The 16,326-nt window shown below is 33.9% G+C and overlaps 3 protein-coding genes across 4 annotated transcripts; 1 reads left to right on the top strand and 2 right to left on the bottom strand.

The window, feature by feature from the left end:
• Position 1: 1 nt before the first annotated feature.
• Positions 2 to 3,276, bottom strand: LOC146141240 (ribokinase-like). The gene is made up of 6 exons (XM_083391959.1): positions 3,158 to 3,276; positions 2,767 to 2,854; positions 2,210 to 2,358; positions 1,382 to 1,773; positions 931 to 1,119; positions 2 to 344 (listed from the first exon to the last, which is right to left on the bottom strand). The coding sequence occupies exons 1-6, from the start codon at positions 3,162 to 3,164 to the stop codon at positions 168 to 170; spliced, it is 1,002 nt and encodes a 333-aa protein (XP_083248085.1). The 5' UTR covers positions 3,165 to 3,276; the 3' UTR covers positions 2 to 167.
• A 71-nt stretch (positions 3,277 to 3,347) lies between these two features.
• LOC146141241 (JNK1/MAPK8-associated membrane protein-like) lies at positions 3,348 to 6,399 on the top strand. Its single transcript, XM_083391093.1, has 6 exons — positions 3,348 to 3,522; positions 4,066 to 4,249; positions 4,695 to 4,901; positions 5,458 to 5,642; positions 5,957 to 6,033; positions 6,101 to 6,399. The coding sequence occupies exons 1-6, from the start codon at positions 3,468 to 3,470 to the stop codon at positions 6,338 to 6,340; spliced, it is 948 nt and encodes a 315-aa protein (XP_083247219.1). The 5' UTR covers positions 3,348 to 3,467; the 3' UTR covers positions 6,341 to 6,399.
• LOC146141242 (zinc finger protein DPF3-like) lies at positions 6,328 to 14,178 on the bottom strand. Of its 2 annotated transcripts, none has more exons than XM_083391092.1 (9): positions 14,050 to 14,178; positions 13,409 to 13,479; positions 12,692 to 12,810; positions 11,564 to 11,796; positions 10,741 to 10,804; positions 10,203 to 10,400; positions 9,430 to 9,583; positions 8,747 to 8,864; positions 6,328 to 8,037 (listed from the first exon to the last, which is right to left on the bottom strand). In XM_083391092.1, the coding sequence occupies exons 1-9, from the start codon at positions 14,128 to 14,130 to the stop codon at positions 7,882 to 7,884; spliced, it is 1,194 nt and encodes a 397-aa protein (XP_083247218.1). In that variant the 5' UTR covers positions 14,131 to 14,178; the 3' UTR covers positions 6,328 to 7,881. The 2 variants fall into 2 exon arrangements, with proteins under 2 accessions (XP_083247218.1, XP_083247217.1); XM_083391091.1 differs by having other exon boundaries at positions 10,200 to 10,400.
• Between the last annotated feature and the right edge of the window lie 2,148 nt (positions 14,179 to 16,326).

The raw sequence follows: 16,326 nt of genomic DNA on the forward strand, positions 1-16,326 counted from the left end.
ATTCAAAATATGGTAAAAATTAATTTGAAACATTAGACACATATAGCTTTCAACAAAAACATAGGTGGTTGTAATGTTAGTTTATTTAGTAGGATGTATTTATTGTTTTGGCAGCATGAGCAAATTAAAAAACACCATTGCACCAAGTAAGAATAACACATAAAACATCACGCAAATAATTCAGGAGGTAGCTGGTCTTTGGTTGGATAACTGGACTGGGTTCCCTTGCGTCCAACAGAAACACTGGCAATATAACAAGCTCTGCGGATTTTCTCCTCCAAAGAACACTGAGGTAGTTTTGCAATAAAGTAGGCCAAAGAACCAGCAAAACAGTCACCAGCTCCCTACAAAACATTAAACCAATATAAAACTGTTAGGTTAAATAGTTGGTAGTCGTATTTAAAACAACAAAGGTTTGAATCGAAATCTGTGAATCTGGTAGTACAAATTGTTTAATCAAAATAACAAACCATCACATAACTATGTTTTATTGAGCCCAAAGCCAACTTGAATGAAATAAAGCATAGTACCAAATTTGTTAATTACAAAATACAATGCCACCTGAAGTCATTCTGAAAAAGCAATTTGTTGTTACTCAGATTAACTTAAATAAAATACAACAAATACAAAGGTTTTCGGAGGATTTTTTGTAAAAATTTATTGTAGCCTAATGTAAAAATACTGTTGCTACCAGGCATTGTGTCAATTTTAAAGTTGTAAGCCTCACATTTTTTTTTACTAATCACACCTATTCAGGTAATCTTTGTAAGGGGAATGAACTTGCAACTAAGTAAAAAGTATATATATGCAGTGTATTTAATACAAATATTAGTTTACGTCAAACTTATAAATCTATATTTACACAACAAACAATACATCAAAATAAAATGACATGTGGCTATAAAGTGCAATAAGCCATATTCAACTTACTGTTGTGTCTACAACATTGACTTTGTTGCACGGCACCAGCCTTGGAGTTCTGTCATTTTGCTCTGCAAACACACAGCCCTCCTTACCAAGAGTTATTATGGAGATTTTGCAGCCCATGTCAAGAAAATATAAGGCTGCTTTTTTTGCACTTTCAACATCAACAACCTTTATCTCGCTTAGACTGGTAGCCTTTAATTAAAGATGTATATTAGGTGTTTGCGATAAGTTAAACTTTTTTTTTTAAACACAAACTTTACCAAAAAAATGTGGCTAGATCCTTCTAAAAAGCGTAACTACATTGAAAAAAAAAATTAAAAATTAAATCAAAAGGGCAAGTTTTGGCTTGTTATACATGGAAAAGTCTACAAAAATGAGAGAGGGTTCATTCAAACAAAAAGTTATAGTTTGAATTTTTTAACACATATTGTAATTTTAATAAAACAAAACTTACCTCTGTTTCATTTGGACAAAATATATCTGAATACTCGTAGAATTTTTTATTTAGTTTCTCTTTTGGGGCAGGTGCAGGATTAAATATTGTCGTCAAACCTAAACTTTTTGCCACTTTAAGTGAATGTAAAGTGGTTTCGGGGCTAATTTCCAGTTGTGTTAATATGACCTGTAAATAAAGACAAACTAATACATTAAATGCTTCGCAAAACAAACACAATGCGTAAAACTCCAGTAACTTTGCAGATTTGATAACAGAAATTGCAGAATCAACGTCCTGATTAGTTAAACACAAGTTAGCACCGGGAACGATTATGATCGAGTTCTTTCCATCTTCTCCAACAGTTATTGGAGCAACACCAGTCCCTGCTTTGTCTGTCATTGACAAATAATCTAAACAGAAAACATTTTATAATTTTCCACTAGAACAAAGTCGTGAATTTTTTTCTATGTTAGAAATTCTCACTATATTTATTTTAAAACAATCTTTCATATTTTTAGAAAAATGTAGCTTAAAAAAATGCCATGTCCTTGATTTCTTTGTTGTTTGGTTACCAGTAAAAAGTAGTAAGTTGAAAAAGTTTTTTCAATATTTGATTAGATTAGAACCAACAAGTTTGAATGATCTGACAAAGCATAAATTTCTAAAATAAAATATATTATCCTGTGATATTACTTGTAATTGGTCACTAAAAATAAGAAAGGCAAAGTCAATGTTAGTCTTCTTCATTAGTCTTTCTTCATTTTACTTTATTTGGTTAGATTGGAAACCATTTACGCAGAAATGTCAGTAGTTGTTTGATAAACAGTATAGAAAACACTTTCACACCTGTATTAACACCAAGGCGGTTGAAATTTTCCATGAATTGTTTCCCGAGCTCATCGTTTCCAAGTTTACCAATCATAGCAGTTTTAGCTCCGAGTTTTGATGCCATCACACACTGGTTCGCACCTTTCCCACCAAAACCTGTTTCAAATCTCAAAGAAAAACAGAACTTTTCACAAAAATATTTTCTCCGGGGTTTGTTTGACAAAACTTCAGCAAAGGATTTAAACATAGTTTCACTGAATGTTAGTAAAATACAAGTATATAAAACAGCCATAATATGAATTGTTGGTTTCTGGACAAAGTTAAGATTTTACCAACATATTCAATTAAATCGAAAAAAAAATATTAAATTGTGGTAGAATCGAAAATCTCAGATGTACAACGAAACATGCACAACTGCAAAACTTAAATTGCTTGCTGCATATCCGAGAACTCAGTAAAACTGCATTTAATGATGACTGGCAAGTGATAGATATCTTAAACTGAGCAGTAATCCCTTAAATGCTCTTGTTTGCTATATAATATTTTTAAAATCATAGACATTTTTTTGTTTATACCTTGTTCCCTGAATGGTTTCGCCTTCCAAGGGAAGAGTTGGGGCATAAGCAATCAAATCCATGTTGCAAGAGCCCGCCACAACCACGTCTGTAAAATAACAGAAGTCAATTAATTACAGGGCGCTGGTCTAGAATGCTACCACTTTTTTACAGTAACAAAACAAGTTGTTAAAATTGAAATTGCAAGGAAGAATAGTAATTAATAATACAAAACCGAAGTGCTACATCGGACCCTAACCCAAATAAAGCTAGCAATGTAATGTCAAGGACGTACATTTGGCAGGATTCTAGAAAAGAGCCACTTACAGTAACTCTTATTACATGTGGACATCTAAAAATCATTTCTTTCCTTAACGTTAAATCCATACGTAGCATAAAAAGATAGCCTTACCTGCCATCGTTGTATTTTGATGTAGATAGTTTGCAAAATCACTGTTTACTTAAAATACAGTTGTTAAAATCGTTTCACAAATGCACGTTGTTTTTGGATTTTTGTTTACATTTACGCATGAACAGTTCGGGGATCTTGTGTGTATCTAGAAACCAGTCAAGCGCAACATCACGTCCGAAAAATAAAATTATTGATTGGATTTCAGATTTTATGTTTTGGCTTTCTAACGCCTAAAAATACCTTTATAACTAAAATATACTACTTGAATAAAAAAGGTGTTTGCCTTTGCAAACACAACGCATTTAAAACTATGGAAAGTTGCCCTGGCAGATATTGTGGACGTACGGAAATAACAAATTCATCAGGTAAGAGTCAATATTTGTAAATTTTATGGAAAGAATAAATAAAATGGAAGCCCGAATGCTAATTGTATTTAGTATTTGTTTATCAGTTTTTTTCAGTCATATTTTATCCAGGTTATTCCAGTTATTTATTTTTCTCAGATCACCTTTTAGCTTTTTCATGATTTGGCTCAGATGACCACTAAAATAATTAGAGACCGCAATTTCATCTAAGTATGTAAAAATAGCCATAGTTCCCAAGTAACAGAATTGGGACCTTGGAAAAATTAAGGAGACATGATTCGGCCCTCATAAAACACTGTCACCTGCCGGCTGCATTTCCTAGTACTTCACAACAAGATCGGGTACAACGCCATATTTGAGGTGCAGGCAAGGACCCCCAGCGCTATTTTGTTTAGATTATGCACACCTGACAAATCAACCTTTTGCCTGAAGTTACATGTGCAAGTTACAAGTGTGAACACAAATAGCTTTCAAAAATTAAAAAGAAACATGAGTATGCACAGAATGCAGACCGGGTGGTCACCTCTATCTTTTTTTTTTCAGGCGTTTATTTTAGTGAGTGTGGTGCTTGTCATGCTGGATTCCGAGCCAATGAAAGCTACAATGACGTGTGCACCGAATGCAGCAAGAACCCATCGTTGTATGATTGGTTTTATTTGGGCTTCATGGCGATGTTACCACTGGTGATCAGTTGGTTCTACATACTAAGACATAACAAGCAATGGGGGTAGGTTTGAAAGTACAAATACGTTACTTAAAGTTATTCAAAAATTCTTTGAAATCATAATTGTTTTCTATAAAATATTAAGCTAGGATGGTCACTTGTTAGAAAGTGGCAATTTACAAGTTCACAGGATTATTTAAGATCGAAAGTATTTTAAAAAAAACTTCAAATCCAATTTATTTATTTTCAAAGTCAACATTATCTGAATAGTAGTAAGAATACTTCTATTCAAGTAATGGCGGAAGTGGATTTTGATCCAGTTAAACTTAGTAATTTATTTAGTTTTATGCTATCTCCTATATATATTCAAAACTTTAAATAGGTTTAGTTTAGGTGAAGTGTAAAAAAACTGGAAAAAAAGTAAATGGCGTAAAATTATTTGATTTTTTGGAACACAATATTAATTGCATTTATTTGATTATAACTTATTTCGATCGTTTTTTTTTAGGGTGAGCGTTGCAATTCAACTTTTGTTTGTTCTCGTTGAAGCAAGTTTGTCTTTTATTCTTTCACTTCTTCCCTTCAATCCAAAAGGTTCCCTTATGTTAACTTCATGCCCAGTTAACCAGATATCCGACTGGTATACAGTGTTCTTTAATCCACAAATCAAGTTTGTGAAGACTATTCCATGCGCACAAGAAGCTGTTTATCCACTGTGGGTATCAAAATAAGCTAATAAAATTACTGTTGACAAAACAATGCTATTATTAATATTGTTTATATTAGGATCTGTGCCTGTTTTGACACGGCCAGTTATTCGTTTTCCATGTTGTAAGATCGAAAAAGCAAGCAGTTAAATGCTGATACTGCTTTTGATGTTATCAGTATTTCAGTATTCTTAAAAGTTTGTTGATGTCTTTTTTAACTTAGGTGGTTTTCAATCTATATCAAACTACATACCATGTTTATTACACCAATTTTTGTATAGTAAACTGGGCTACTATGCCGTTCTTATTTATAAGATTTGTCTCTTTCAAGGTGTACATCGTAAAAAGTTATTGCTTTTATTTAACACTTCTTTATGCAAAAATGTCAAGGGTTTGTTTGCTATAAAACTCATATTTTTTTAGTTGTTAAAGCAGTGATAACCCTGGTAGCAAAACTACATTTTGAAATTAAAAAAATATGTTGATTCTTATGATATTCATGCATTTTGAAAATAATCACTTATTTAACCCAAAAAACTAATAGTAATTTTAATTTACATTTAGGTACTCGGTTGTGTTTCTTTGTTACCTTTTCTCACTTGGTTTGTTGCTGATATTCCGTCCCCTCATTTTATATCGCATTCTTCCAACTGAAGTGGATAAGAAAAAGTGCACAAAAGCTATTTTTGCTGCACTGTATTTTCACCCAGTTCTGGTGGTAATACATGCAGTGGGTGCAGGACTCATTTGTAAGTTGGGTTTGTTTTTCAATCTTCAAACAGCTATCTTAAGATTTATTCTTAAGTATTTTGCAGTGACTTCTGCTATTATTAAAGTCTTTTTTTATTAGAGCAAAAGAGAACTATATAATTTGTCTAAAATGGCATTATCAGTTTTCCAATTCAAAAAGCTAAATATTATACTCTTTGAAATCCTATAATCTCATGTCATTGGGAGGGAAGAAATATTTTTATAAACATTCTGCTATATGATTTTAATTTTTAGAAAGTATCATTCATTAACATATATTTTAATGTATTAAGATTTCAATGTTTTTTTGCAGATTATTCTTATCCTCACGTTACAATCATTGCAACAATTATGGCAATGACGGTCTACTCAGTCTATTGGGAAATGAACGTAAGTTCACAGTTTTACATAAAAAAGTTCAGTAAATAATTCATCTATCTGAAAACTGTTTTTGCAGACTGTGAGAAAAGTATTTGGCAAGCAGGTAAAACAGAACATGTTCATCATTATGTGGCACATCCTCACACTTTCCTACGCCATCATTGCACTCACAAACTACTCGAGAACAACTGACATCGAGGCAACAAACTTTGCTTACTTGGCATTGGCACCAGTTCCATTGGTTTACTATTTGATTACCGAACGATGCACTGAGCCCAATAATGTGGCAAGAGAAACTGAACCGCTTGCTATATAACAAGCCACTTGTATTTGTTAAACATTTTTTTGTTGTTTTTCCGAATAAAATTATATACGCCTTTATGCACATATGAAAAAGTCAGAATGTATTGGAGAGAATAGAGAATTTACTTGTAATAATATTAAACATGTATCGCAGGTTCTTATTAATTTTGAAAAAAATTATTGAAAAACGTATCCACTGGCCGTTTTAAGAACTCACGTAGTTCTCAATTTAACATAACGGGGGAAAGGAAGATAAATTGTAACACATAAAAAAATATCAAAACACTACTTTTTAAGCTTTCAATGGCAGTGTGTAGCCTAGTAACAACATGCTCTTTTAAACACAATGACGCCTTTCACAATAATCTCTATCAAACGTGATACAATACGAACTTCCATTTAACAACAGAGACAGCAATTCCAAGCCATAAAATAATCGCAGAAAAATGTTTTCGTCCACAAAATTTTACAAACTTCTAATGGCAGTTATTCCGAGCTTTAAATGGTAGTGTGGAACATGGTTACAACATATAGTTTGTTGTAGAGATCCTTTATATAAGCAGCAAAAGAAAAAAACGTCTCTTAAGGATATATTTTCATCCCCGAAAGCAGTGGTTCTTAACCAGGGTTCGATCGAACCCCAAGCTGTTTTCGGGGGTTTCGAGGGCGAGAACGTCCTCTGAACATAAATGCTTTTATTTCAATCTAAATTCGAATCTCTTTTATGTGCCAAGGTGTCACGTAACGTTATAAATTGAAAGTTTGGTCAATTTAACCTATATAAATGCAAGTTTATGATTTGATTATGCCCAGTTTCAGCTGCTAGGAGGAAGAAACGAATACTGAGCATAAATTTGGGGTTCGACGAACGCTTGCAGAATAACATAGGGGTTCGACAAGTTACCAAAGGTTAAGAACCACTGCTCTAAAGAGTAAGCTATTAATACCAGTCTCAAGCCAGTCAACATCATAAGGTTTGTCGAATACATCCTTAATAAGAAAATAAGTGTCTCTAAAAGGTTGATCGTTTTTTGATCTTTACAGTAGAGTACTGTAAAAACTAAACAACCAAAATAAAGCGTCTCAAAAGACTGCTAAATGTTCGTACCAAAAATAACAGTTTGTCATATACATTTCGTAGATCAGCAACAATTAAAAACGTCTCTGAAGGCTGATGTATTTTCATCCGTAATATAGAAGCTCGTAACAGAACTTTTAGGCTATTAATACCAGTGTCTGTCCAGCCAATAGCATATAATTTGTCTTACATTGTCAACAACAAAATAAATTGCTTCCCAATGTTTTTTGGTCACAAAATAATAGGTTAAAGGAGTATTTTCAGGTTTCAATTTGCAGTGTTTTACTGGTTTTAACGACAGAAAGAAAACGCTTCGGAAGGTTGGCGGCTACAACATAAAGTTTGTCAGATTCGTCTTTTATGCCAACAGCAACCAAATTAAACGACAAAGTACCAAAGGTCCACCAAGTCAACGGCATAAAGCGTTTCGTGCCTGTATCTCTTTTAATCTCATCCACAGCAACAAATCAACCTTCTTAAAGGCTGATAGCTTCTGCATTTCTCTCGCGTTCCTTTCTATCAGCTTCACACAAGTTACAGATCCAGCTTCCTTCGGGCGGTGATTGCATTGGAGGTTGGAGACAATACATGTGGTAACCTCGGTCGCAATCATCGCAGAACAACAACTGCTCCTGTGTTGAAAATAAGTGTTTATTCAACAGTTTATGTTCTAACAAAATTACTGTAATCCTATGTGTGCTTCAAAAAGGTGGTTTATTAGTTTGACTTAATTTTGAAGATACTTTAGTTTAGCCTTTTATTATAAACTTACTACATACTTTTCATTTGACCAAGTAAATAAACCACGATGATGTATAGATGGTAACTCTAATAGTAAACCTATTTTTAACTATTATATTTCGCTAAGCATATTTTATTACACTAATACTGATTTTAGACTGACGGCTGACGCTATGATAAATCAGTGAACTCTTTAAGTAAAAAAAATAAAATAGAAAAACTATAAGATATATTTAACAAAACCAAGGGCAGCTCGACTCGATGACCGAATGGTCCTTTCGCTGTCCTTGTGTTATTATTTATGTTATTTTGTTTTTTAGATGTTTGCAAACATGCACAAAAATAAATTGAATCTGAATCTGAATCAACCAATTTTTGTTGAAATATTTTTCCTAATGGTGTTGTCAACCTGACATGGTGGGGATATTTTAAATAGTTGTGCATTTCATTAAATACTCGATAAGTAGTTGAACTTTAATTTACTTTCAGGTACTCAATTGTGCTACCTTTTCTCACTGTTAGTGGGGACAGTGCATATATGTTTGAGAACCACAAAATTTGTGTCAGTTTAGTGATTTGGCTTCCTGCTATTAAACTTACATCGTTGTCCGAGGTTCCACAGAGATGGCATGACTTGCACTCGATGCACTGCCAGCTGTATTTCTTCACATTCATGGTCATGATGTCGGTGAACTGAAGACAGGATGGGTGACCCGACCTGAAGGTTAACATATCGCTATTTTAGTGTGGACACTACTTGCAAAATGTGCGTATGGTCTCCTGATATTACTTTAACGAATTTTTATGTACATTTGTTGCGCCATGTATTAAAAATCAAACCAAAATTCACACATGAAAGATAATCGCATGTTAAAATTTCAAATTTGCTTAATTTTTACATTTTTTGCTGTTTCTGTAAATAATATTAAACCGCTTTAATAGGTAACAAAAAGTTTACCAAACGCTTGGTGCTGGTTAAAAATAAATGAGGACAAAAAGTGGTCTTTCATATTTTGAATTATTTTTAACTTGGTAACCATTTTTAACCAGGTTTTTAGAGTGAAATTGAAGAGATTTTATTAGTTCGGCTACAAATACACTCCCCCAAATGCTTAAGGACAAGCAATGCTAGACTAAAACCAGCCATTATATGGCAATCTCAACCAAAAAGTGAAAATACAAAAATATTTTGGCAAAACGTTATTGCAAATTGTTGGGTACAGCAGTAGTTACAAAATCCCAAACTATTTTTTTAAGTTTTATTGAAAATATTTTGTTCAAACCTCCCACAGTCCGAACAAGACACCAATTCCTCGGATGTCCCCGTCTTTTTATTTTCATCAGCGTCTCCCAAACAGAAGTCGCAGTAATCGTTCATCGCCGTTTGTCGTTTTCGCTTCGGTCTCGTCTCCATCGATTCTGGCTCAACTATTTCCGCTGAAATATGAAATCATTAAAATTAAACTATGCAACAAAACATCTATATAAATTAATGCCATTTTTTGGTGACTTTTCCAATTTTGTCAAGTATGCCAATCTACAGTTTTGTTTGATTAATTTGGGCATAAATATAAATTAAAACATAAAGAATATTTCACTTTAAAATCCTAACAAGTAGAATTAGTCTTTTGCATTGTTTTTATTATTTCTATATTTTACCCTGTTATCAGACCTCAAAGATATTTAAAGCACCAAATCCATATAATTCAAAATAATTTTACTCTCTTTACCAATTGTTTTTGATTCAGTCATATCCATTACCAAGTAAAAAAAAGACAATGTCCCCAGGCACACTTGTTTGTATCTAAAATAGAAATCTCTTAAACTTACAATGATTATAGAGTTAGCTCGATCAGGCAACATATTAAAAGATAAAAATCACTCTTCTGATGCAAACGGTCTTTTTGGTGTCTACAGAAACGTCGGTTTATACTTAGTTTACACCAGAAGAGCGATTTCTTAAGACTGTTTACAAAAACAGGTATCGAACATAAACTAGTTTCCTTAAAACAATGTCCTTTCATATCAACAATATAAAATATTTGTGGCTTACAACTTGTATTTGAAGGGGTTGCTTTTTGTGCTGCCACGGCCGAAGCTCGCGATGAGGTTGAGTGGTGGTCATCGGACATGATCGAGGAGGGAGTGTGCCTCCCAGTGGGCGTGTATTCCTCATCCGCGTCCACTTCGTCCGGATGCATGTGCTGGATGTGGTAGTTCATACCGGGACGATTCTTGTACTTCTTGCCACAATCTGTGCAGTTAAATATTTAAAAAAATTAAGACAGTATAAGAATATCAAAGTCAATATAGAAGTAAGTAGCATTTTGCCACAATCTGTCTGCAACTAAAAAAAAAATGCGTGAAATAACAAATAATTATGTATAACACATCCCATAAAAGGTTTATGCAGACAAAAAAATATCCCAAACTGCTAATTAAAATATTTAATTTTTTTATTACATTGAAAATATGTTTTTTTCTTTGGTCATTTTGATCACTTGCCATAACCTGCACATAGTTTCTTTGGTTATTCGAATCACATGCTTTAAATTTTTCGATCCGGCAAATCATGGTTTGTCAAGGTCACTTACAAGGACATGAGTGTGTCTTCTCCTCAAGAGATTCCACTTTTTTAGCGGCAGATCTGACAGTGCCCTGTAAAAATGTCATTTGTTAGTTAATATAAAGCAAATGATGTGTTATATTTTAAAATTCTAAAAAAATAAATGTGTTAAAACCCTGGAAAATCATAATTTTAGCAAAAAGATTATATTTGAATCCCATAAAGGTTTTCATTAAATTATATTTTGAAAATAGTGCATATAAAAACAACTGTTTACCAAGCAAACGACTTTGATTTTAAGATTCAAGAATTATTTTACCCGTTATAAAGGCATTTCATCATTTTATCAAAAGATTTAGTAAACAGTAGATTGAGCAGCACAATGTATTTTATTAGGACGAAACAATTTTTGGACACTCAATTTTTTTTTTGTCAGAAGGCTTAGCACATTTGCTGATGTTGAAACAATGTTTAAGCTTGGTTTACAAACCAAGGGCATAGGTTATGCTTCTTATTCGATGATCTTGGTACATGTGTGCAAAAATAGATTTAATATATAAAACATTTATGTATTATCATTTTTAGCTCACTTTGAGTTCTTCAAAGATAATGCAACTATGAGGCCAATGTAATACTACTTACAGGAAATTCAAGATAAATACCAGTATATCTTAAAAAAACACACTCGATTACGCTCACCAGGTGTGTCATTAAATTTTATGATTCAAAAGTGTGGTCTGATACAAATACTTAACAAACTCTGACCTGTGTGGCCTAGGTATTAGTTAGCACATAGTATAAATACATACTAGATATTTCACAACCTTCAAGCAGACAACATTGTAACATACCCTTTGGCTCCGTTTTGATTTTCTCTTTGCTCTCATTTCAAAATCTTCTTCAAAATCGATATCGATTTCATCAGGATGCGTAATCGCCGACGTCGAATCCATTGTGTCCTCGTCCATCATAGCGGCAGTTAGAGCGTTCAAACTCGACGAATCGTTAGAGTTCTCGTTGATGAGACTCACAGGTTCAACCATTGGGAGGTAACACTTGCCATTACGCAGTTCACGCTGTGGACCTTCACACAAAATGAGATTATTGAAACTGTGTGTTATTAATATGTGTGATACACTTTGGTCTAGTGATCGACCAATATCAATTTTTTGGACCAATAGCGATACCCGATACTGATACCGATTTTTTTATATACCTTGGAAATGTTCAAAACGTGAATTAATTAAAAATAAAATCCTGGTAACGTTTCAGTTTATATACCTTTATTAATTATTAAACGCTGTGGACCTTTAAACAAAATGAGATTATTGCAACCAGGTGCTTTATACTATGTGCTTCATTTAGGCAAGTGTCACAAAACTTTTTGTATTTTAAAATGTAGAATGTCTTTTGACAAAATTTTTGTGTTTCTTGAGAGTAATTTTTGTAAAAATGGCCGTGGTAGTATTGTAAATCAGGAACTGCGACACAATTAAACCATATTAACCCATAAAAGCAGGCAAAATGTCACAATGCCCACTTGGATCAGCAGTAACTTTTATCGTAAATTGTCCATTTTTTTTATTTATTGTTACGTTTCTTATAAAACACTTTAAGTTCATAAACGTGGTCTTTTCGAAGATCAACAATTTGGATTTTAGAAATAGCCTACTGATATTCTGTAATACAAAAATGCCTAAAGCAAGCTAAGTCTATCGCCAAAAACCCGATGCCCTTTTTAAAATCCATAAAACACCTTGACTTTGCGACAAAATTTCACGTTTGGGTCTGAAATCGACACTATTATGTTTGGGTAACTGGCATCAATTCAAGGAAGAACTGTGGCCTCTACAAACGAGCAATTCCGTTAGGTTAAAATAAAGTTAAAATTTGATAAAAATAAAGTTAAAAATTTTTTTTTTAGGTTAAAATAAAAATGGCCCTACTTATGACAGAAGACAAAGCAACAACAAATAAACCTGAATTTGCTTCATAATGTGACTCTTCCACTTGCAAAGGAATAAACCTCGGCCGTTTCTTCCATCTTTTACTCGCATACGAATAAACTTGGTTGGGGTGCAGGCCGGGACCTCGATGCCTGAAAATTTAATCTTTAAACTAGTTATGCTTCAAAGTGATGAAATTAATAGTAATACAATGTAGTTATAAATTTAAACTTCCAACCTCCGAGGAATTCCAGCTGATGGTTTATATATGGTAAAAAGGTAGACAAGTTATTGCTAGAGCAGTACAATAAAGGCATTGATGTACCAAGTAATACTCAAATATAAACAAGCAACATAGCATTTATGCACTTAAATACAATTTTTGAATAAACATATCACATAACAGGCTAAATTAGGTTTAACTAATTTGGGGTAATACTAATTTACGGAATGATGAATGGTCAGAACGCTCACTTAAGTGTTACCCCGTTAAAACAATTATTAAACCAACGCATATTGTTTGGGTTAGGGTGGGGGTTAGCGTTTGGGTGAAGATGGGTCAAGTGTTATTATATTTAATAATAATACTGTGAGCATTCCGACCATTCATCATTCCATAAATTAGTGTTACCCACTAATTTGCATTTGACTCTATAAAACTCAATATTTCCATTTTCGCTGTTGTTTTTATTCAAGGAAAAGTGCAGATAAGTTGAGGGAATTTAGCAGTACAAAAGCAAAATATCTTACCTCTTTTCCAACCAAAGACAGCAATCATTTTGAGCAACTCTTGTTTGTGAATCGAGGTATGGCAAGCGAATCTAACAAATAGAAAACAAGTAAGTATGTATTTGTTTTGTGCACAGATTCACAAAACTAATATTCTGGGCGTCATTGCACAAGTAAAAACCCACACTCTAACCCAAATAATGTTGGTTGTAGTTAGGATTCTAGACCAGGGCCAAAAATGCTAAAGGCAATACATTTAATGCATGTTTTGGCCTAAAAGTGGTACTCTTGATTGAGTTTTGTTGTTTGGCTATGTTTTTAATAAACCACAGGAACTATTATGTACGTGAAAATTAATAAAAAAAAAACTTTCTTCAAATGCCGCATACCACAACGCATATTGTTTGGGTTAGGGTGCGGGTTAGCGTTTGGTTGAGGATGGGTCAAGTTATTATTGATACTAAACATAATATTACTTGACCCACCCTCACCCAAACGCTAACCCGCACCCTAACACAATATGCGTTGTGGTATGTGGTATTATTTTGTTTTTTGCATAACTTTTCACGTACATAAGTGAAAGAGCGCCCAATATTTGTTCGTTTACTAAAAGCAGTCTGGACCGTAGAAGCTTCCAACTATTTTCCGGTAATTTTACTCACCCTTCTTTCTGTCATGAGCCGACTGTTGTAGGTTTGACAATGTTCCATTGCCTCCTTGTAAAATACATCTGGAGTGGCCATCTTTTATGCTCCTTAAGGCAATTGTTTTGATCTAGTTTTTAACAAAATTGCAAAATACAGTGCAAGTTGCTTGTCGCGCTTCACTAGGAAAGCGTCATTTGTGTCGCTAACACAATAATATAAACGCGTTAAATCAATGGTTTTCAATTTTAACAAAAGGATAATAGATATGATTCATATTGAAGCGAGATTGGCAGGCAAAATATGTAATTTATTTGTTTACTAAATTAAACTTTTGAATTTTTTAAAAATAATCTATCAACATAAGTGGATCAACGATTAGGCATGTAAGGTTATGTATCTATGGCCCTAATAAGTTAATACACGACGTTTACACAGGGGTATGTAAAAGGCAGGAACGTCTAATAAAAGCATGCGTGAGTAAATAGTAGGCTGCAGTGAACAGCTTGTGCGCCTAATTTGACTAAATTAGAAGTAACAAACAGAGGATTTCAATTTTCTTAGATGCACGGTAATGTTATCCTCTCCGTGTTAAATTTGTAGCAAACTAGGCCAAACTATTTGTAAAAAAACGAAAGGAGTGTTTTATTCGGCAACAAAAGCCTAGTCCGGATTGAATTGAGTGGTCCTCGAACGAAACTTGCTCGAAATTTGACGAACAGACTTACAAGTATCCACTACAGGCCTTACAAGGGCCATTACTTGAGCTGCTTACTTCATGTCGGACTAATGAACAAAAAAACTCGAAACGTCTGAATTTTTCTCTTCTTCGTGTTAAGTTGGTTTCAATCTTACACTGGGTCACGTACCCACAACTCAGCAATTACTGATGAAGCTTACTGGAACTTCATACATTTAACCGAGAAGGGTCGTTTTTCGAAGAATATCGCCGAACAAAAAAGTCGCGCTTCATTCTAAGTTAAAAATGGCAGTGAAAGTATTTCTTCATATAAAAAATTAATTAGTTGGGAAGCAAATGGTTTAGAGAATATGATTTTAATTCGAATGAATTACGCCAATTTAACGAAACTGAGAAAACAGCCGTAAGGAAAGAGCTTGCTTCAGTTTGGTGAGTTAGGTTTCTATGACTTTTATCTTGTGCCTCTTGCCATTTTTCCGTGACATCATCAGTTCTGGATGGACGGAGAACTGATAAGGGCCACAGCGGTAAAACTAACAGCGCATTACGTCTTGCTTTGGTGACGTAGAGAAGCTTGGAACAGAAAACGAAGGACGGAAGTCGAATCAAATAGAAAACGTGTAAAACTGCGATACGCGTAAATTTTGGAAAGTAGGTAAGTTCTGTTATTATTGCTGCTTTAGAGAACCTTACATTAGCTTAGTTTTCGGAAGTTTAGCGAAATATCACTTTGGTTTAAGTTTAAAAAAGATTACGAGTTTCCGGAATTTGACCCTTAGATGATTTTTATCCATTTTACATAATATTGACTTATAAATAGTTTGACGTCATCACTTGTAAGTATCAAAGAAATTACATGTTGTTCTTCTATTAACTTCTGTTATTGAGATAATACAATGGTGAAATAAAATCACTTTTCGAAAAGGCTTAGTTTAAAAAATATTTTTAAGAAAAAGCAGCATTTAACTAAAACATGAAACTTTTTTATTCGCGCAAAATTGAAACTGAGCCTTTTAAATGTCAACATTATGTTTTACAGCCTTGCTTTAAAAAGCGCCATTTATAAAAAAACATTTATAATTTTCCAGAAAGTTTAACCAAGCGAGGCTCGCACCCATCAAGTAGCCGGCTCAGCAAGTACAAGTGTTTCCTGCCCCCCCACCCAAGTGGGGGTGCATTGCGCAACCTCCCTATGACGTCACACTCGACAGACCCACTTCAGACGGCGGCGAGAGTGGCGCGGCTTAACTCGACGCTGATTGGCCAGCTGGCGACCCCGTGACCCCGGACGGTTATAATTAGCAACTGATCTGGCGGGAAGGAGCCGATGGCTGAGTGGATCGCTAATCACGTGACTGATCGATCGATTGGGTTGGAGAGTTAGGAAATTTAGTAATCAGCCTCTTTTTATGTACATTTTTACTTTTAGCGATGTTGATGGTGTACTTTGTGCAACACATGACTCGTGAATCTCTATTTATCTAAATAAGAGGTAATTGTTTCAATTTTAGCAGAAAGGTCTGAAAATACGTATTATATCTGTTGAAAATGGCCCTAAATATTCTTTTTAGCACATTTCTTTATATGTAGTAAGC

The sequence above is a fragment of the Ascidiella aspersa genome, chromosome 6 (assembly GCF_963924565.1).
Source record: "Ascidiella aspersa chromosome 6, kaAscAspe10.2, whole genome shotgun sequence".
Classification (NCBI taxonomy): domain Eukaryota; kingdom Metazoa; phylum Chordata; class Ascidiacea; order Phlebobranchia; family Ascidiidae; genus Ascidiella; species Ascidiella aspersa.